At 51.5% G+C, this 22,738-nt stretch overlaps 1 protein-coding gene across 1 annotated transcript in view; it reads left to right on the top strand.

The window, feature by feature from the left end:
* The window catches only part of COX10 (cytochrome c oxidase assembly factor heme A:farnesyltransferase COX10), a 109,667-nt gene extending 89,858 nt beyond the window's left edge, over positions 1–19,809 (top strand). Inside the window, exons 6-7 of the mRNA XM_055407319.2 lie at positions 7,177–7,409; positions 17,951–19,809. Of these exons, the coding sequence (XP_055263294.2) occupies positions 7,177–7,409; positions 17,951–18,354 (637 nt within the window). The 3' untranslated portion in view covers positions 18,355–19,809. The remainder of the gene's footprint in view (positions 1–7,176; positions 7,410–17,950) is intronic.
* Positions 19,810–22,738: the final 2,929 nt, after the last annotated feature.

Genomic DNA, 22,738 nt, shown 5'->3' on the forward strand with positions numbered 1-22,738 from the left:
AGCTTCCTTATTAACCTTCCTTCCGGTCTTAGGTCTAGAAATCAGGCCTCAGAGTAGCACTTGAAGTGGAGATGAACTGCTAAAGAAATTAAATGATGAATGGAGCAAAAAAGAATGATTAAAATGTAAACAAAAATTTTGAATGAAGAATAACTGATAAAAGGAGAAATAACGGGGCAAAGAGTGTCCTTCTCCAGGTTCAGGGTACTTACCAGAACCCACAGGAACAGGGAGAGGAGGTGGGTCTTTTGATCAAGGGCTAAGCAGTATGATTAGGAGAAAGAGTATGATAAATAATTTACCTAAAATAATAAGAAATCAGTGTTTGACAAAATTGCCCTTCAAGTCTTTGAGATTTAGCTCTGAGCATATTTTATGAGAGTAAGGCAGAAAACCATATTTATATGTAACCAAGATGAGACATGATCATACATTTCTAATCTTTCTCTATATCACAAACAGATGTCTTTATTAAAACAGCTAAACTTAAGCAACTTTAGTATCACCATGATATTTAAAGATTTCATGGTAAATCAGAATTTTGAAAAAATAACCCAGACACCCTGCTTGATTTTTGTTTTGAATTATTTTTTAATTAATTAATTAATTTTATTTTACAATATTCTATTGGTTTTGCCATACATTGACTTGAATCCGCCAAGAGTGTACATGTGTTCCCCATCCTGAACCCCCCTCCCACCTCCCTCCCCATATCATCCCTCGGGGTCATCCCAGTGCACCAGCCCTGAGCACCCTGTATCATGAATCAAATCTGGACTGGCGATTCATTTCACATATGATATTTAACATGTTTCAATGCTATTCTCCCATATCATCCCACCCTCGCCCTCTCCCACAGAATCCGAAAGACTGTTCTATAAATCTGTGTCTCTTTTGCTGTCTCGCATACAGGGTTATTGTTACCATCTTTCTAAATTGCATATATATGCGTTAGTATACTATATTGGTGTTTTTCTTTCTGACTTACTTCACTCTGTATAATAGGCTCCAGTTTCATCCACCTCATTAGAACTGATTCAAATGCATTCTTGTTCATGGCTGAGTAATATTCCACTGTGTATATGTACCACATATACATTTCTTATCCATTCATCTGCTGATGGACATCTAGGTTGCTTCCATGTCCTGGCTATTATAAACAGTGCTGCGATGAACATTGAAGTACACGTGTCTCTTTCAATTCTGGTTTCCTCGGTGTGTATGCCCAGCAGTGGGATTGCTGGGTCGTATGGCAGTTCTATTTCCAGTTTTTTAAGAAATCTTCACATTGTTCTCCATAGTGGCTGTACTAGTTTCCATTCCTACCAACAGTGTAGAAGGGTTCCCTTTTCTCCACACCCTCTCCAACATTTATTGCTTATAGACTTTTGGATAGCAGCCATTCTGACTGGCATGAAATGGTACCTCATTGTGGTTTTGATTTGCATTTCTCTGATAATGAGTGATGTTGAGCATCTTTTCATGTGTTTGTTAGCCATCTGTATGTCTTCTTTGGAGAAATGTCTGTTTAGTTCTTTCGTCCACTTTTTGATTGGGTCTTTTATTTTTCTGGAATTGAGCTGCAGGAGTTGCTTGTATATTTTTTAGATTAATTCTTTGTCTGTTGCTTCATTTGCTATTATTTTCTCCCATTCTGAAGGCTGTCTTTTCACCTTGCTTATAGTTTCCTTTGTTGTGCAGAAGCTTTTAATTTTAATTAGGTCCCATTTGTTTATTTTTGCTTTTATTTCCAATATACTGGGAGGTGGGTCATAGAGGATCCTGCTGTGGTTTATGTCCGAGAGTGTTTTGCCTATGTTTTCCTCTAGGAGTTTAGTAGTTTCTGGTCTTACATTTAGATCTTTAATCCATTTTGAGTTTATTTTTGTGTATGGTGTTAGAAAGTGTTTATTTTCTCTTTATTCTTGCTCCTCCTCTTCCTGTTTCCAGTCTCAAAAAGATCCCTTTGCTTCTTTCACTGATGTATTTTCACTATAAACAAAGATTCTAACCAAAACCCTCACTTTTCTTTTATTCTGCCTTATTTCAAACAAGGCTTCCTTTAACTTGTAAGGTATGTAAAATGTAACAAAATCGTCCAGGAAAAAAGTCAAAAAAAAAAAAAGAAGCCTTGAGAGAGACAGCCCTGGTGTCAGTCTACCCAAGGCCACTGGGCAGAAGGGGGGCCTGCTCCCTGCCACCCTACTTCTTTCCATGTGGGTTTGGGGGCATCTAGAGGGTAGATTACAGGCTGTTGTTTGTTGTTGTTTAGTCAATCAGTTGTGTCCAACTCTGCAACCCCATGGACTGTAGCCTGCCAGGCTCTCTGTCCATGGGATTCTCCAGGTTGCCATGCCCTCCTCCAGGGGATCTTCCTGACCCAGGAATTGAACCCAAGTCTCCTGCATTTTAGGCAGATTCTTTACCATCTGAGCCATGGGAAGCCCTCTCTCAAGTAAGCTTGTGATTAAAATTGTATACTGGGGTGATGGCAAGTCACTTTCCTCAAAAAAAACACCTAATGTGGACTTCTTCTGAGAGGCAAGTGAATGGCATCCCCCCTGGCAGGCAGAGGGCTCCTTCTCAGAAGCAGGTCAGACCCTTTTCTTCCTCGATTTAAGAAGCAAAAAGGACTTCTGCCCAGAGGCCTCCCCCATGGCCTCCGCGACCTATGCCTCTGACCCCTTCCACCCCTGAAACACACTTCCCCACCCTTTGTCTGCCCCCACATCTGTCCATCCAGGCTTGGCTTAAAAGTCGCTGAACCTCCTGTGTCCACCCCCAAACCCCTGAACTGGGTTCCTGCTCCCTGGCGGCTTGCTCCCCACTCGACTGTGCTGCCTATCTTACTGTCTCCCACCCCAGGATAATCCCCCCAGGATAAAGACCATGTCTGTCTTGCACAGTGTATTATATCCCAGGTCTGCCCCTTTTTATGAAAATCATTTGTGCCTCCCAGTCATTTCCATCTCAGGGGACGCAGCAGGAAGTTAGGCTACGTATGCAGTGGCGTGAACTAAAGGAACTGCGAGCACACGGGAGGCTGCTCTGAATCAGAGGCCACCAGCATAAAGACCCCAGCAGACCCCAGGAGTGGTCAGTAAGTGGCATTAGACCAGTGCCCCCACGGACTGGTTAGAGGGGAACCCCCAGGGTACATGAATGAGCCCGGAAGGAAACCTGAGTACAGGTTCTGGTTCCGAATCTCAGTTTCTCATCTGTAAAAGGGGGATAAGACTGTCTCAACGAACTTGTTTGCGTTTGTTCAGTTTTGTTTTGAATTTCATGCCCAGTATTGATACAGATCCTGGGAATAGACTTTCTCATACACTGCTGGGAGGGAGGTAAAGAGTATAAACTCTCAAGTACAGGCTGGAGTACAAGTCAAAACCCCTAAAAATGTGCACGTCATCTGCCCCAGTGACCTGGGAACCTAGTCTCAGAATTTATTGTAATCAGAGCTGTAAATACTGACCTGTCTGTAACATATTCATCCCAACATTATTTCTAATTAAAACAATGGAAAAATACTAAGTGGACATACTGATTGAATTTATCATGGCCTGCCACCAAATAGGCCATGTAGCTATTAATGATAATTGCAGGAGGATTCTTTACCAGCTGAGCCACAGGGGAAGCCCAAGAATACTGGAGTGGTTAGCCTCTCCCTTCCCCAGTGGATCTTCCTGACCCTACATTGCAGGCGGATTCTTTACCACCTGAGCTATCAGGGAAAGCCCCATTAATGATAATGATGTAAAGTTATTCTTAATGGCATAGGGAGATTATTAAGATATATTGAAAATAGAATAACAAAGCCACAGTTCATTGTGTTCTCAGTTGTTTTTAAAGTAGACATATCATTGGAAAAAAAGCTAGAAAGATAGAAACCAGCACGTTTCTTTGAATAGCTAATTTAGAATATTTTGTATGATTTTCTAAATTTAGTTCTACATATGCTGAAGTGAATGTATGTTACTTTTATAACATGGTTTTTTACCACCCTCCCTTTTCTCAAATGTAGGGTGAGAATATATACTTTTTATTTTATTTTTTAAAAGTTTTCATTGGAGTATAGTTGGTTTATAGTATGTTAGTGTCAGGTATACAGCAGAGTGAATCAGTTATACATATACATATAATCGCTCTTTTTTAAGGCTCTTTTCCCATATAGGTCATTACAGAGCACTGGGTAGAATTCCCTGTGCTATTCAGTAGGTTCTTACTAGTTATCTACCTTACCTACAGTAGTGTGAATGTCAGTCCCAGTCTCCCAGTTTATCCCCCGCTCCATCCCTTGGTAACCATAAGCTTGTTTTCTGCCTCTGTACTGTTCTTCTGTTTTGTAAATAAGTTTGTCTGCATCATTTTTTTTTTAGATTCCACGTATCGTATGGCATTTGTCTTTCTCTGTCTGACTTACCTCACTTAGTCTAATAATCTCTAGGGCCACCTGTGTTGCTGCAAGTGGTATTCCTTTATTCTCCTTTATGGCTGAGTAATATTCCATTGTGTGTGTGTGTGTGTAAAGCACCTTCTTTATCCATCCCTCTGTTGATAAGCATATATGCTTATGAAAAGCAAACCACAGGAAAATAAACTTCACAGAATTAGCCACTGGGGCACCTTTGCCCACAACATGAGCCGACCCCGGCTCCTTGGACCAGCAGGAAGTGGGTCCCCCAAGGATCCAGGTGCTGAGGATGGTTGTGACTTCCTGGGTATATATCCTTGTTCTTGTTTACGTGCCTTGTCAGCCTCTCCGGTTTTCATTTGTGCCCCTGAGCGTAGATTTAAACACCAGACTTGAACCTCATGATTCTCTGTGATTCTGACAAGGGTCAGAAACTAAACTTCCAGGTAAAGTCACTGATCTCAATCAATTAAATTCGAATGTGCTTTTGTGAAAGATCTTTTCATAACACTAATACCTTTGAATTGATGGCCTTCCAGAGCCCTTGGAGAAGGAGTGAACATTTTTTATTTTTTTAACACAAGGTCCAATTCAGGAAAAATAAAAATGTTTATGAGCCACATTTTTCTCCCACCCAAAATAAAACTAGCTTTTTAGAGTGCCATAGGGAAAAAATATCTTTCTTATAAGCTGTAAACTACCTGATCGAAAGAAGAGCAGATACAATGCTTGCCCTGCTTTTCAACCATTTGGGGTCTTTTTTCTAGAGCAGTGTGAGAAGTGACCCCAGGCAGCCCCCCTCCCCTTGCCTCTGGAAGATTGTGTTTTCTGCCCAACAGGAACACTAGGGACTCCAACTCCATGGTGTGGCAGGCCCAGAGGGTGTGCAGCAGGAGATGGGGGGACCAGGAGGTGGAACAGCAGGCACATCACTCTGTGGGCAGGCTCAGCCTCGGAGAGGATGGCTGGAACCTTGGGGGAAGGGTGAACAAGGCCGTTGAGGTGAGGATATGGGCGCTCAGTAGCCGTGGAGGCAGAAGGTAAAAGCCGGACCAGGGAGGGGATTACGCAAGAGCAAAACCGGAGAGTCTACCTTGAAAAATGAGAGAGAAAATTGGGGGGGGGGGCGGTGGAAGAAGTCAAGATGAGGGCATCTGTCACTCTTACAGAAGAGCGAAAGCTGTCTCTTGAAGGGCCGGAGTCTGAGAAGGCAGGAGAGGCGCTGCAACCATCACTCTGAGGATCAGGAAGGGAGATGAGCCCTTCGGGTGGGAGGGATGCAGCGGGGACAGGGCAGCTTGAGCGGCCTCTAGGGGGCATCACAGATGCGAGATGCAAAGGAGGTTGGGGGAAGGGGATGGCAACTCACTCAGACTGAACACGCACCAAGTCTCAGGTGTGGTTAGAGGGTCTCCATCACCGTTGCCAGGACAACATTCCCCTCGGATACTCTTCTCTTTCCATCAAGACTCCCATTTCATTGACTTCTACCTGCAGGCCCAAGCAGTCATAGCCTGGGAGAGAGGGGTCAGTGCTGGTCCCCAGGTCAGCATGGGAGCCAGGATTCTGCGAGGGTCCTACCCCCTTCACATGCCAGTAGCTCGACACCCCCTGGTCTCCAGCAGGTGGGCTCTGCTGCCCTCCTGCCCCAACCTCAGCTCGTCTTGTTCCTTGAGAGGCAGGCGGGCAATGTCCCAGACACAGGCCATGCCTGCAGGGGACAGATGGCCACCCTCGCCCTGATGGCCTCGCCAAAACCAGAGACCCTCAGAGCTGCGCACTGGCGACTCCCAGGTCCCTGTGGGCACATACTGGGGCCTGGGAGTGAACCGTGGCTTCTCCTTGAGGAAGCAGGCTTGAGCACCTGCTTAGATTGCTTTGGGAAGAATGAGGACAGGCAGGTGCTGGTGGACCCAGTTCATCCAGGCTCCCACGAAGCCTTTCACAAGATGCCACACAAAGTCCACTTCAGAAAGCGGGCTCTGGTGAGGACCAGGCTTGCGGTCATCTTTACGCTGTAGACGTCTATTTGACATACAGCCTTGTGCGACCTCTTTCGAAGTCACATGTCCAGAAACTGCGCTCTGGCCCAGGAAGTGCTGTCGCTGCGGACAGTCTTCTCGTTGTGTGGAGCTGGTGCCATGCTGAGCCTGTAATTTATTATACGTAGCTGTACTCAGACACACTAGTCTTACCCATTATTACTAACTCTGCGAAGTTTTTAAATAAAGGATAAATAAATGGGGAGAACTCTGCCAGAAGTAAGATGCTGGTTGTGTCCATATCTTAAATACTGGGTTCCGAGGGGTTCATCCGTCATACCCATTTGCTTCCCACCAGCTGTGCAGCCAAACCGTGTGCAGAACAGGCACAAATCGGGCGGCTCCCCCCTCAGCCCAGGGAGGAGGGGGCCGTCGTCGCTCCTGCCCAGATGAGCATGGGGTGGTCGGGACAACCCCCAGCCAGGGAGGGGTGGGGCAGGGCCTCCCTTCAAACCCAGGGTTCAGAGGCCTCCGCCCTCCTTGCTTTGTGAACCCCAATTGGCAAATACAGGAGGAGCAGCTGCGCTCCGGCAGGAAAGTCCCTACTCGTGTTAAATGACGTCCAGAGGATGTCCTGGGCTCAGGAGAAGGCCAGGCCAGCGCTGCCCCCAGCTCACTCCCCACCCCGGGCCTGATCGCCCCTGCTCGGCTCTGACCCTGCACACTGGCCCCCCAGAGCTGACCATCTGACAGCGCCGTGTGCTCTGCTCTCTCTTCCAGCCCGCTGCTCGCCGTGTCCTTCGCCACATGCTGTGCGGTACCCGGAGTCGCCCTGCTGACCTGGGGCGTGAACCCGCTCACGGGCGCCCTGGGCCTCTTCAACATCTTCCTGTACACCTGCTGCTACACCCCACTCAAGAGGGTCAGCATCGCCAATACGTGGGTGGGGGCGGTCGTGGGGGCCATCCCCCCCGTCATGGGCTGGACCGCAGCCACGGGCAGCCTGGATGCTGGTGAGTGTTTCAGCGTCTTTCTCCGCAGGCCCAAGGCGTGGGTGCCCCCTGCGTCAGCTCCCACGGGCAGCCACCGCGAGTCGGAGTCTGCTTCCTTCCCTGGGCTGCGGTACTTGGTGGTAGACGTTTTAGTCTGTGCTAGTGCTTTGCCAGGGGCTTCCCCGGTGGCTCAGTGGTAAAGAATCCACCTGCCAATGTAGGAGACACAGGTTTGATCCCTGAATCTGGAGGAGGAAATGGCAGCCCACTCCAGAATTTTTGCCTGGAGAGTCCCATGGCCAGAGGAGCCTGGTGGGCTACAGTCTATGGGGTCGCAAAGAGTCGGACAGGACTTAGCAGCTAAACAACGACAGCAGTTCTTCAGCAAGAGCACGAATGTGGCCAAAGGAAGCAGCTGCAGGGCGACCGTGCGGCCTGGCCTCTGGGTGAGCAGACGCTCTCTGCATAGGGAACGGCTGGGAGGAAACAGGGCGGCACGTAGAATGAGAAGAAAGGGCCTGAAAGTCAGCAGCCAAGTGAGGCCTGTCTGCGGAGGGTCAGCCCACATCCTGAGGAGGTGTCGGGGCTGGGCCCCCGCCCGCCTGGCTCAGCAGGTTCCTCCCTCCCCCAGAACCAGGTCATTTCCCCCTCTTCAGAGATGACAGACTATTTTCATTAGTTTCTAATTTATTTTTATATGATTTGCTTAAATTGTTCATGCTGTCTACAATAAAACCATTGAAACGCTCCTCCAGGTTTTTGGCTGGGATGTCACGGCTAAATTTGTGGGGTGAAAACAGGTCCTTCTTACCATCTGTAAGGGAAGTTTCACAGTCTAATTAGTCAAGTAATTAGTGTTCCTGACCGACACTTAGGAAGGAAGTGGTGAGGTTTCTTGCAGTCTGTGTAAGTACATATTTTTCAAATGAGCGATCAGAAGGCCGGTGACCATAAACCGTTGCCCCAGAAGCCACATCCCTGAGACTTTCATAAAAGCCCTTACACTCCATCCCGGCGAGCTCACAAAGGTGAGGACACCTTCACTGGATGGTCTCTTAGAGAGGCTTTGATATCCTGTAACGGCATTGTCTCACGAATCTGCAAATATATATCCTAACGCGTACTTGCCGGTCTGTTCTGTGATGAACCTGAAACCAGAGTCTCTTGCAAGTGGGAGGCAATGGTGGCCCTGGGGGAGGGGGCCTGGGTTTGGAACCCTGGCGCCCCTTCCCCTCTTAGCTTTTGCCCTTCAGAGAAGAACCTCACCTCCTCAGGCAGCCATCTCCTCGCCTCCCACATGAGGCTGTCACGGCCCGTCTCTCCTGGAGCTATTGTGAAGACTGAGTTGTTCTTAAGTCTTCCTCATTCACAGAGATGGTGTATTAGTGCAGATGAAGGAAGGTCGTGAGATTTCATTCTTCTGCAGACTCTGGCTGTGGCTTTGCAGACAGGGAGATGTCTACTGGCTTAGTAGGGAAGAGCGCTGGGGTCCATTGTCGTTCTTCAGTCACTAAGTCATGTCCGACTCTTTGCAACCCCATACCATCTCATCCTGTTGCCCCGTTCTTCCTCTGCCCTCAGTCTTTCCCAGCATCAGGGTCTCTTCCAATGAGTTGTCTCTTCACATCAAGTGGCCAAAGTATTGGAAGCTTCGACTTCAGCATCAATCCTTCCAGTGGATATTCAGGGTTGATTTCCTTTATGATTGACTGGTTTGACCTCCTTGCTGTCTCAAGAGTTTTCTCCAGCACCACAGTTTGAAAGCATCAGTTCTTTAGCGCTCAGACTTCTTTATGGTCCAACTCTCACATCTGCACATGACCACTGGAAAACCAGGTCACTAACAGGGTCCGATAGTGGCCTCTGTCTTGGGTGAGGGAAGAGGGAGGGGAGGGCACAGGTCTGGCATCCCTGGACTGGATGACGTGTGAGTTTCTCCCCCGGTTTTCAATTGTAAACTTTTAAGTGCACATCTGGGCACCTCCTGGTCAGATTCCTGCTGCTCAGCTCTGCCTGGAGCCCCAACCTTGACCCAACTAGCCTCTCCCGCCCCTCCCCTCCAAGCCTTTCTAGTGATGCCCAGACATTGGAAAGCAAGCAGCTCCCCGGCTCTGCCTCTCCCATGTGCTCCATTCCCGCCCGGGTCCTGCTGCCCCAACACGTGGACGCCTGTGCCAGGCCATCTGCCCATCTGTTGGACGCAGCCCCCAGTCCTATTCAGTTTCCTCAAACCTGGCACAAGGAGCAAGGCACCCCAAATTGCCTTTGCTGTCTAGGGAATCCCAACCAGGGCCAGGGTCAGGGCCAAGTGTGACAGCACCAGGGGCAGGTACCTCTGGAGGGATGCAAGGGCAGTCAGTCTGGGGCCATGGAGAACTCGGCCAGCTCTTCGTGCAGGGTCCAAGGACCCAGGTTCCCCCTGAAGGCCCCATCATCCTCCCAGCAGTTTCCCGCAAGGAGCTTGGGCCTCAGGACATGTCGGCTTGAGCCAAGTCCCCTGAGGCCAGAGAGCGAGCGCTCCTCAGGTCCTCCCACTTAGGACGCATGTCCAGGCAGAGCCCTTGTTCAGCCACAGTCTGGATCTGGCTAAATGGCTAGCAGTCATATTTAAAGTAAATTTTTTTTTCCTTGAATTTGAGTTATAGTGTTTCTGCAATCCAGATCTCATCATTTGTGTACAAACTCATTCACACAGAGCGGCTCAGGCCAAGCTGTGCTTTGTTTAGACCGCAGCCCGAGAATGCCCGTTCAGTCCTAAGCAACAAGCCTTTGACTGCCTGAATTGACCCTGGTGTAGCGCACAGCAGCCTGACAGGCTGTGTAACCACACATGCAAGGTCCTTCTGCGGCCTTTGAGACTGACTGCTATTACATCCCTTTGCTGTAGATCTCTAAGATGAACTGAGGGGCACACAGTAACGGCATGGTTTACTGCCCGCAAATCCTAATCCAGCACAGATCAAATCATACACCTAAAGCCTCATTGGGCTTTCCCAGATGGCTCAGTGGTAAAGAATCCACCTGCCAATGCAAGAGACGTGAGTTTGATCCCCGGGTCAGGACGATCCCCTGGAGAAGGAAATGGCAACCTACTCCCGTATTCTTGCCTGGGAAAGCCCATGGACAGAGGAGCCTGGAGGGCTACAGTCCATGGGGTCACAAAGAGTCAGACAACTTGGTGACTAAAACAACAAAAAGCCTTGTCAGGTTTATACAAAAAGAGTGATACGACTTCATGTGATGCTGCAGATGCTTCAGAAGTTTCAGAACATTGACTCGATAGGCAGAGCCAACTCAAGCTAAGCCATAAATCTTTGAATGAATTGGATAAATGAAATAACGAATCAGTGAATAAGTACCTTCCATTTTAGAGATGGAAAAATTAACATATTCTGAAGTCAGTCACCAGATATCGATCGACAAGTACTGAGCATCAGCTGTGAGTACAGGAGAAAATGACACACAGAAAAATAAGGCAGAATCTGAGAGAATACAGTTGTAAGATTTATATTCCTGGGACTTTAGGGACTAAGTTGGCTAGCATTTTATATAGTTTTGTCACCTTCTAGAACTGCATTTTCTATTATGGATGTCACCAGCTGGAGTCCAAAATGATGGTTCTCAAACTTCAGTGTCCCTGGATGGAGGGCTTGTTAAAACTAGGTTCCTGGGCCCTGCCCCCAGAGCTTTGATTCAGACGGTCTGGGATGGGGCCTGGGAACCTGCATTTCTAACAAGTTCCCACGTGATGCTCATGCCCCTGATCCAGGGACCACATTTGAGAACCGCCAATCTGAACAGACAGAACCGGAGAGCATTCTCACTGCTAGAATGCCCCGGAAACACCGAGGGATTTGGACTGAGGGCGTTGCAGATGGTCCTGTCACTGATGCGGTATCGGGGCCATTTCTGTTATCCACCAAGGTGGTCATATCTCTTCTGGGTTCTTATCGTAGGGGTCGTGTTTGTTTGAAGGAGCCCTTCTGAGGGGAAAAAAAATTCTTCTGTGGTATCTCCAACCCTTCTTGTCTTTAAACCTCTGAAGACTGATCACCGTGGAGCAGCCGTGAGGACAGAAGTGTTTGGAAATCTCTGCTGAACTTGCTGCTGGGGGACATGGTGGAGGGGGCGTTTGCAGAGAGGGGCAAGGTGGTGATAAAGGCCTGGCTGCTGGGCTCACCCCCTGCTGTACTCTCCCCACAACTGACTCCATGCAAGACCCTGAGAGATGCAGTCACCAAAACCCAGTCCAGTTCCCACAGACTCCTCCTGTCTCAGCATCTTCAGGGAGAGGCAGGCAGGCGATCACTGAGCGAAGAGCTTTAGCAGGGCCTCTGGGCTCTCTTAAATTGGCCCCCCAAGTCTGTCCACGAAGACTTTGCAGCCAGGTGACTTCTGAGATAAGTCATGGCCCATTTACTTGAAGAGGGGAAGTGTTTTCCAAGAAGAAGAGAGCGTGTGCATGGGGGCTGGGAGGCATGAGTGCCTACACGGGGACGTCCTCCACGCCCTCCCCACTCCAGCTCACTGTCCCCAGCTGGTCAGCCAGGACTGCACACTCCAGCTCCGACACTCTATAGACACTGCCCTGACCAGGCAGACCTGTGCTAAAGCCCTTTCCTGGGGCTCGGTGGATAGTGGTCACAAATGAGGGGCTGCAGCTGGGAGCCATGTGGGATGGGGATCCCCACACCTCACCTTGAAGGTCCTGCCTCGAAGGAACTGGCCACCCCATTGGGAGGAAAGATACCAGATTAAGTAGCTGCAGAAAACTGAGTGCTTCACAGACAACTGATGGAGTAAAGAAATCCCGTGCTTGGAATTACCCTTCCCCCTTCTTGGCATCTAATCCTTTCCCCTTGTGGCTCAGAGGTTAAAGCGTCTGCCTTCAATGCGGGAGACCTGGGTCCAGTCCCTGGGCCAGGAAGATCCCCTGGAGAAGGAAATGGCAACCCACTCCAGTACTCTTGCCTGGAAAATTCCATGGACTGAGGAGCCTGATAGGCTACAGTCCATCGGGTCATAAAGAGTTGGACACGACTGAGCGACTTCACTTCACTTCTTAGCATCTGGATCTTTCTGTGGTTTCGTGGTGGCCACGGGGCCATCAAGACCTCAGGGCCCCGAGCACTAAAGGGCCTGCTGTCTGGCCTCCAGCGAAGATGTAAGATGAGCGTGAGGACAGCCCTGGGCTCTAGTTTCTTTTCCCCACGATGGCATTGTTGCTGTTTGCTTTGTTTTCATCACGCGTGAGAGAGAACTCTCCCCGTGGTGGTCTCGATGCCCCAGTGGTGAGGGTACAAAGCCTGTGCTGACCCGCCCCTTGGGAATCCAGCCCAGGGTGAGGGGTGATTGTGAAGCAGGATTGGGGGGCCAGGTGGAAGGTGAAGACAAACAGATTAATGGGTGGAAATCATAAAAGCTAAACAAACACTAGGTGTTCCTGGTGTCTGCTCTTTTGCAGCTGCACAAAGAACGGTAAACAGGTGGCTCTTCTCTCCCAGGGGAATTTTGGTTTCAGAGGAGCCAGCCCCAGCCAGGGCTCAGCCTGAAAACACTCTTTTTTGTGCCAATAAAGGTGACCATGACAAGGGTTTTTTTCCTGTGTCCATTCTCCTCTGAGACCCTTCCTCCCACCTGCCCAATGACTTTGCTGCCTTTTTTTTTTTGGCTTCATTGCTGTTAGCAGAAAATATAAAAAATGCTTACCACCTAAAACTCAGGAAGATTGAGTGAGAGGGCCAGCCCCTAGCACAGCAGCTCGCTTTCTGAGGCGTGGAAGTGCTTGGTTTGACCCTGCAGGCAGTGACCAGCGAGGAGAGTGGTGACCGGAGGGCCGTAGGGAGGGTCGGGGGGCGGGGGGGACCGTGGTAAGGGCCCAACAGCAGACACTCTGGCTCTGGAGCCACACGCATTAGCCTCTTGACAGTGTTTACCTCCAGAGACCGTCTAGTTTATCTCAGAGGCTTCAGGCTAAGGTCCCTGACCTCCCCTCCTCCTCCTCCATGCCAAAGCCACCTCTCTTCCCATTGCCCCCCCCCACCCCCAGTTCTTAAAAAGGCTAAGCTTCTGTTTTGTCATTTCCCTAAGTCTGAGTAAGTCCCAGGTCTTGGGAGTTTATGGGATGGGTCTGGTGACTGGCTTGTAGAGGTTTGTGACTCGCCTTTGGTCTGTAATTCCAATGTCATTGTGTGGTTGACATTAATTATGTCAGCCAACTTTCAGGTACAAATGAGGACTCGTGAACAAGCTCTTATCAGAAAGTGACACGCAACAGACGGATGGTTCTAGCAACAAAAAGAGAATGAGGATTTTTAGCCCCTGCTGGTAAACTACAAAATGTTAGATACTGCCTCACCTTATTTACCTCCTTTATTCCAGGATGAGAAGGTAGGACAGAACTCATTCACTCATTCATTCCACAGATATTTATTGAGGGCTTACAAGTACCAGGTGCCGTTTAACCCAAGCACTTCTGAAGATTCTCTTTAAAATGCTGCCTCGCTTCTAAACCAGACTAGAAAACGAGTAAGCTCCTTTCGTGTGAGATTTTTCCATACCTAGCCTTAGACCACGAGACTGATTAAGATAAATGACATTTCTAAAGACAGGGTGAACAGGGAACATTATGGGAATATTAGCAAACCAAATAATACTTAGAACTCTATTCTCTTCAAAGCCGAAAAAACAAACTCCTAAGCAGGAAGGGATGAGAAACACACCACTAGCCGGAGGTCAGCAGTATAACTGGTGACCATTGGGTACACAGTGTCCAGCCTTGTCACCCCTGGGCCACATATCTGGTCAGGATCACAGGATCTGGGCCTCGGTGGACTCCGCCCGGCACGGAGTACAGAGTCAGTTCTGTTCAGCAAGCAGATTCATGCTTGTGTGATAAAGGGACAGACCTTCAGGTGTGAGCTGAGGCGTGCGGAGTGGGTGAGGAAACCCCCAGGGACCAGGAGGAAGGGGAGGGAAGCCCTGATTTCCTGGGAGTCAGGGCTCTGTGCTGCCTCTGCTCTAGACTTCGTTTCAAACAAAACTTGGAGTGGCTGCTCATGGATGGCGGGCGGGGACCATGACAGGGGAGGGGGGAAAGGGTGAGCATCTCCCCCTCCTTGCCTTGCCTCTCGATCCCTCTCAGTCCCTTCCAGAGAACCTTCAAGAGCAGGTGGCCATTGCCAACCCCGTTTCCTATTTTCAGGGGACTTTTCACCTTCCCTGTGCCGCCATGCACCTTCTGCAGCATCCTGGAGGCTTGTCACACGGAAGAGGCTGATCGGTCTCACGGGCGCCTTCGTGTTCACCCTCAGAAACAAGGCTTTGAAATCGTTGGCTGTGAAGCTTCACCCCCAGCCAGCCCCCAGTTTACATGAGCTCATCACCCCGAAGCTCCCAAGGGGTGGGGGCCGTGTGGAGAGGGAGCCCATTGTCCGGGGAGGGAGGACCCCTGAGCCCAGCACAGACTTCGCTGCCACCGTGTCTCTTCCTTCTTTTCACGGCCCTGCGTGGACAGTGGTTGGGGTCCGAGTGGGAAGGGCTGAATGTGAGCCCACAGGGCAGCAGAGAGAGCAAGCGAACTGAAACCACTGAAGTCCATTCCGGAGGGATTAGTTTCTGGAAGAGTTCCAACAGAGCTGGAGCTCTAGCTTGGTGCATCTCCACCTCCGCTGTGTTGGGAACTCGCTCGGCTGGGATCACCTTGACTCGGTTTGCCACAAAACACAGAAGTGCCTCACGCTATGGGCCCCAGCACAGGGTGGGGCGGGCTCTCCGCACGTCAGGGCAGTGTGGAGGTGGCTGAGAGAGGCTTTGAGAGTATTTTCCAGGAGTGGCTGGGAAGACTCCGGCTGGCCTTGCTCACCTAGGTGCCCCCCAATCGGGGAGGGGCCAGGAGACAGGGGTTCTCCTCACGTCTGCACACACAGCACAGTCAGCGAGCTCCCGTGTTCTCTGTGTGTGCAGAGGGAAGGAAGGAAGGCCCCCAACCCCCGAACCTTCTCCGGAATTGCCTGCAAACAGGATCGTGGAGTCGTCCATCCTCTGGAGAGTCATAGGCACAGTTGCGGCAAGCATCACAGACTGCCGTATTCTGTGTATTCATCGACCCACAGATATTTGATTAAAAGAAAGGAAGCAGACATGCCTTCTGGATACGATTAAACCCAGTAGATACGAAGATTCTGCAGCTAGGCAGGAAAATGAGGGAATACATTGAAAAGGAGAATACACATGGCTTGTGTGAATGGACTGAAACTCAAAGAGACCATCTTCAGATCTCAGGTCACATATCACCTCTTACAGGAAGCCCTCCCTGACCTCCCCAAGGCTGACTGAGTTCTTGCTCCTATGAGCTCCCCTCAAGCCCCTCACCGAAGGTGACATCCCCCAGGCTGTGCCTCGTGTGTTGCTCTGTCCTTGGGCAGACTCTAGCAGAGAGAGGGCCTCAAGGGCAGACCAAGCCTGCCCTGTAGTGGGTGTGCAGTCAATATCTGTTGTCACAGAACACAGGCCCAATACAAGCTGACTGCTCTGTGGGGGCAAGCGTGAGCAGAGGCCTTCGAGTCAGGAAACTGAGGGCTTTATGTTTCCCCCACAAGGAAGGTGGGTTCCCCCAAGGCCCCCAGACTAATTCCAGGCTTCCTGTGCTCGATCGCCTTATCTCGATGGAGACAGTCATTTGTTTCACATCTTTCATAGGAGCTGAGGCCGCTGCAGCCAATGGAGGAGAATTGTGTCGGGTGGGGACGTGTGATTACAATCCATTAAGGCTAAGCTGTGATTTCTAAAGCTCTTTTCATTTGTGACAGGAGCCAAACCCCTACCCCAATTTCCTCCTCCCCTGCCCCGGAGGAAGCAGCATGCTACTCTTAGGAAAATGATTTTTTTTTAATTATGTTATTTTAAGGAGAAGCATAACTGAAAATGTGTATTGAGCAAAACAGAACACTCTGGCTGGCACACGAAAAAAGAGGGCTTTCGAGAAAGACAAGCGAGACTCCACGTGGGAGCCTGATGTTTCCACCGTTTCCAGCCTGGCTTCCCAGCTCCGTTGGCTCTTTCTCAGCCATTTCAAGAGCAGCACAGCTCCCGAGCCCTGGCTTACCTGTCCCCTCCCCCACCTCTACATGAGCGCGATGCCTGCCCCCAGGGAACACAACTTGGTCCTGTTGGTCCCCCTTGGGCTGGCGCTGTGCTCAGAACCTCCCAGTGGCCGCTGCCCCAAGAACCAGTCACACTGCCTCCTCCATGCTGGTCCCTCCGACATCCGGAGACGGCTCTACTTTGTCATCAGACCACAAGGGAGAAGTGGGCCTTCTGTCGCCCTGTTTTCCACTTCACTTGTACCTGGGTGGTCCACCCTTGCCTTCTGTCTCGGCTAATTCCCGGAGGGTGCTCACTGTCAAGAAGAATATCGTCTGTGTGTTTGTAGGAGAACAAACTATTTTATTAAGGTGCCAGCACTCATCTTAATAAATGGACTTTGTCCGTCCAACAAGCCTTCCTCTCCTCCCAAATGTAGCTAACATTCTGATGACCACCAGGCATGCGTGTGTGCTAAGTCTCTTTAGTCGTGTCTGACTCTTTGCGACCCCATGGACTGTAGCCCACCAGGCTCCTCTGTCCATGAGATTCTCCAGGCAAAGAATACTGGAGTGGGTTGCCCTGCCCTCCTCCAGGGGATCTTCCCGCTTCCCAACTCGGCGACGGAACCCACATATCATGTCTCCTGTATTTGCATGAGGATTATAAAATCTGCCTAAAGTCCTGCAGTCACATTAAGTCAGGTGACAGAGTGTCTGTTAGTAGGAGGTGCTCAGTAACTGGTAGCCTTCACCCCAGGGTGTTTTAGGGAAGAGCCAGCTCCAGAGAAGAGATGCTCAGGTGTTCACCTGTCCTAAAAAACTGCAGATAACAGGCAGGTGACTGCCCTGCCTTGGGCCCTGCACCCCTGCGCCGCTCGGGGTTCTCCACTCCCACTGTGGCGTACCCCGCCCTCCCGGCGGTGAGAGCCCTGTACCCATGTGCCCCGTCTGTGGCGCCCACCCCCGCATCTCCCGGGCTGCCCACGGCACTCCAGTTCTGTCTGTGGTGCCCAGTAGGGAGCTGCCGGGAGGGTCCTTGCATCTCTCACCCAAGCCCCTCATTCGCAAGCCAGCTGGGGGAAGCAGAGAGAAAAGCGCAGCCCAGCGTTCTCACCGGGACAGTTCTGCCCTTGAACATGTCCTCTCTTGTCGTGGTGTAGGCACGTGGTGGCGGGGGCGGGGGTGCGGGCAGGAGCCGCAGGTCCTCAGCCCCTTGGGAGCCCAGGTGCCCAGCCTCCCGCCCCCGCCGTGAGGACATGGGTTGCGGGAGAGGATTCAGCTCCCCGGTCCCTCTCCTCCTCCATCTCCATCTTGGCTTCTGGGCAGAGGACCCGGGCGAGGCTGGGGAGGCGGTGGGAGGGGGCGCAGCGACCAGACCTGGCCGCCGCCGTCGGGGGGGCGGAAGGGATCCCTGTGTAAACCTCTGACGACAGCCTGTCTTGCTTCCCCGTCTCCCCCGCCTCCCCCTCCGTGCAGGGGCCTGTCTTCTGGGAGGAATCCTCTACTCCTGGCAGTTCCCTCACTTCAACGCGCTGAGCTGGGGCCTCCGTGAGGACTACTCCCGAGGCGGCTACTGCATGATGTCCGTCACCCACCCGGCCCTGTGCCGGCGCGTCGCCCTGCGCCACTGCCTGGCACTGCTTGCCATGTGCGCCGCCGCGCCCGCCCTGGACGTCACCACCTGGACCTTCCCGGTCATCGCCCTGCCCATCAACCTGTACATCTCCTACCTCGGCTTCCGGTTCTACCGGGACGCAGACCGGAAGAGCTCCCGGAAGCTGTTCTTCTGCAGCCTCTGGCACCTGCCTCTGCTCCTGCTGCTGATGCTCACCTGCAAGCGGCGGGCGCAGGAGGAGGGCGTGGGGGCGCCGCAGAGCTGACGGCCACCCACTCTGGGAAAAGCAGAAGACGTCCAGGGAGACTCGCCGGGTTTTCTGTTTTGTTTTGTTTTTTTAACTCTGCTGTTAGGCAAGAAATATTTCGGTTATTCCAAAGCACCAGGAGCAAACTCTCAGCGTTTGAAACGAGGCTGTAAAATAACTTGGTGCTCAGTGACCACTGGACAACTTTTTTCATGGTGAAATCCAAAATGTTCCCCAAATGAGAATCGGGGTGGCTCTGTAGATTGACACAAGGAGAGGATGGGATTTTTGCTTGTTTGCTTGTTTTCCTTTGAGGGTTGTTACAGAGGCCTTCCTCCGACCCCACCACTTGGTTCATCTTCTCCCTCAGGTCGAAGTGCAGGTTCACCTTGCTTCTTGGCCCTCCCCACCTGCCGGCCAGGGAGGCCAGACAAGGTGCTCACTCGCACGCTGGTATCTGTGGTTCCGTGGCCTGTGGTCCCTCACAGGCTGCGTCAGAGTAAATGCAGCTGCCGGCCGCAGTCGCCCTTCTGTGAATGAGCCAGGCCCAGCTCCTTCTGCCCTACATGTTCTCAGCCTCATACCCCCTCAAATGCTAATAGAACACCAAGTACTGGCTGCTGCCCACCTTCTCAGGGAGGATTCAAACGGTTGCCTGGGAATCTCAGACCGGCCCTTGTCCCCATCCTGTTAGGTAGCAGCATTTCAGAAACCCCAGGGAACCGAGGGCATCTTTGAAGTCCACTGTACCACACAGGTGGTGTCAGAGCGTTCTTTCTAGAAGGGGCATGCTAGACTTAAAGCCAGAAGCCCCTCTGGCTCTGACCCACCTCTCCCTCTTCAACCACTGCTGCTGTCGTCAGCTGGGCTCAGGGCCCAGTCAGAAGGGAAGTCAGAAGGGGCTGAGCTGGGCCAGCCAGCCCTCACAACTCACATCCTTGTTCCTTTGGTGAAAAACACATTTCCACCCTGCTATCTTCAGGACTCAGAAATTAGCCTCCACGCAGCCAGCTGCTTGGAGAGCCAGAAGCAAGAGCCAGACCCCTGGTGGGGATGCTTCTGGCCCCCCCGGGAGGGGTGGGGGGTGCATGGGTCCCCGCAGGTAGGGGTGGCGTCCGACACCAGCGGTTCCCCCAGGCCCCCAAGTCCGCTTCATCATCCAGTTCCCGGACGTCCCATTTGCCCGAAGGCCTTGAAGCTTAACAGGATGTTTTAGTTACTCGCCTCCGGGGCACTGCTGCCCTGGGAGGAATTTGTTTGGGAGTTTAAGCCACAAACAGCCCTGGCAACATGTCCCTTCTGTGAAAGCTGCCCAAAGTGATTGCAGGTAGCATCTGATTTTCGACTGCACTTACTTGGTTGTGTTCAGGTCGCGCTGCGGGAACTGACAAAGTTGCGTCTGGCGGGCGGTCCCCAGCCCGCAGATCTGTAAGGCGCATGGGTTCTCTCTGCTGCAATAAACCTGCACCACGAGCCGCAGTGTGTGTGGCGTCATTCCACCTTGTCTGCGGCTCCTGGCAGAACGGTGACACTTGCCTGGCTGTCAAGAGCGGCCATGGGACCGGCAGGCGCGGGGGTGGAAAGGAGCCGGCGCGCCTGAAGGAATCCCCGCCCCCACCCTCTGCTCAGTCACCCAGTCTCCCTTGCATCGCCCTGGAAGTGGGCCTGGGGGCCTCCCTGACCTCCTGACCTATTGTTCTCCTGCTTGGAATCTACAGTGCCCGCTGCACCATCTGCACAACGAGCGGTGCCCCTGCTTCTCGGTGCTCAGACCAGGACGGGAGAGAACCTTCCACGAGAACCCCTCACTGCCCCGCCTTCGTCGCTCTCACACCTCCCGGGGGCCACCCTCCGAGGACCACTTTCCCAAACCCTGTCCCCTGGTCCTCACGGGAATGTGGAATTCATGCTCCCAAGAGCCCAGACCGCTGCTCGCTCATCCAGCCCTCTGGACATCCTGGGGCTTCACCTGCAGAGCTGGGGGCTCTGGCCCTGACCGCTGACCGCCAGCGCTTGCCAGGCGGATGAAGCCCGGGCCCCTGAGCATCCCCCTGGCAGGTCTCTGGGTAAGCCCTGAGGGGGCGGCACAAGCATGGGCAGAAGGTCTCCTGAGACTCAAAGCTAAAGACAGGAAGGCCTGAGTTTGCTCACCCCAGTGTTTTCCTGCCCATGTCGGTAGCCCAGCCTGGGATGCACGGTCTGGATGTGAGTGTCACTCAGCCATAAGGCCATCAGGCCCCCGGGCTGCAAGGGGCAGCAGGGGCCATGCAGGTAGGAGCAGGAGCCTGAGCTTCGACACAGGATTGCACTTAAATTTGGGTTATTTCATAATAGAGCAAACTAATGACAAGGAAAACGGTCGTTCCAATTCCCTATTTAGGTTTTGTAAAAAGACGACTCAACACAATGTTCCTTCAGACTCGGAAAATTGTACCAGCTTCCTTTTAGTAAAAACACTGTATCCATTATGGATCAAACCTAATTTCACCCACTGTATCCATTATGGATCAAACCTAATTTCACCCACTGTATCCATTATGGATCAAACCTAATTTCACCCAGGGTCCCTTTCGGTGGGCCCACAGTGAGGGGGACGCTGTTGTCCGTTCCCACAGTTGGTTTGTCTTTTCAAACAGAAAAATAGTGTGCATCTTGCCCAATACAAGTATCTTCACTGCACTTCAAATACATTTTGAGTGCCCCAGGCCCTGTTGCTGGAGGAGAAATACAAGGCTGTTGGAGACTGCTTTGCTCTGAGGATGTGTGGAGTTGAATTTCCCTCTGACAGTTTATTTTTCTGTCAATCCATCCTCATCTGTTGTTTGTTTTGCTGAGAAAATAGCTTGGGACTCAGGGCTTCCCAGGTAGCACAGTAGTAAGAAATCTGCCTCTAATGCAGGAGACATAAGAGACACAGATTCCATCCCTGGGTTGGGAAAATCCCCGGGAGGTAGGAAATGTCAGCCCACTCCAATATTCTTGCCTGGGAAATTCCATGGGCAGAGGAGCTGGTGGGCTGCAGTCCATGGGGTCGCAAAGAGTCAGGCCTAACTGAGCACACACACACGCACACACACCACTCCTGTGCCCCGTGCAATGCCAGGACCTGAGCAGAGCTTGTTCTGCTTGATGACTCCAGTGTGATGCGAGACTCACACCTCTGAATTTAGTCAGAGCTGGAGAGTGTCCTCTGACACCGACCCACCCCTTCTGGACATACTCTAAACAATAGGACCCTTGTAACTGACCGCAAGAGGAACTCACGGGATAAAAGATTTGGGGAAATGCCCACTTGACCTTTCTAACAACATGCTCAGAGCCCAAGAGAACGCAGTTGACTTAAGAAGTAGGTCAGAGTGCTGCTGCCTTGGTGTTTTCTCTGCCATGATCGGCCAGCTAGCAATCCCCCACAATGCACTTCATCTGTCAAGGGCACACTTTCTCTATCCGTCTTGTAGGATCAATGGTGACAACCAACAGGCAGCTAAATACAAAGCAAGTGGAAGACAAACAGGGTCCAGTGATTGCCTTCAGTTTTGCCACGCATGCTTTTGCTCTTCTCCCATCAGCTGTCAAACATTTTAAATAAGTTTATAAACTGCCAAGAGGAAAAGTTAAGTGGGAGCAGTATACCTTTGCTTCTTTTTTTGGCCTCGCTCCTTGCAGGATCTTAGTTACCCAACCGGGGATCCAACGCACACCCCTTTGCAGTAGAAGTGCAGGGTCCTAACCATTGGACCATGAGGGAAGGCCCTACTTGCTTCTTTTTTGTTGAAAACCCACGCATAATTGACCTCATGCTGGACAGATTACAATTTCCAACCAAATGTAAGAGGTAAAGAGGTGTTCGGAGTCAAAGAATCTCCGACACTCGCTTCCTAATCAGGTTCCGTCACTCTGTTGCGGGTCCCCACTCTGCACATCACAGGATGTCTGGGAGGCCCAGCGCCTGGTCACAGGTTGAGCCCCCTGTAAACTTTCTTCGTGCCTGAGCTCCCCTCACTTCCTCCACTGCCACCCTCATGGCCTCGTAATTTCTCTCTCCCTTGTCCCCACCACTGAGTGGTCCACGTAGCAGCCATTGTGATCCTGCCAAGGTTCCAGGCAGATCATGACATGCCCCTGTTCTCCGTCCCCCAAGGGCTCCTCTTCACTCCACGAATAAAATGCAGAATCTCTACAGGGCCTGTGAGGCCCTCCGTGATGTGGCCCTGCCACCCACTCTGATCATAGAACCACCTCCCCCCGCCACTGCCCCCCCAAGTCCCCCGCACCATCCTGGCCATTTTTCCACAATTCTCAAATGCCGGAAGCTTCTCGTTCCCTCTCCCTGGGCTCCTCTCCCACCCCTCCCCCTGGATCACCCCCTGGCCTCACTGAAATGGCTGTAAGACACTCTGGG

The sequence above is a fragment of the Moschus berezovskii genome, chromosome 20, assembly GCF_049115385.1.
Source record: "Moschus berezovskii isolate FMDL1 chromosome 20, NW_MosBer_1.0, whole genome shotgun sequence".
Taxonomy (NCBI): Eukaryota; Metazoa; Chordata; class Mammalia; order Artiodactyla; family Moschidae; genus Moschus; species Moschus berezovskii.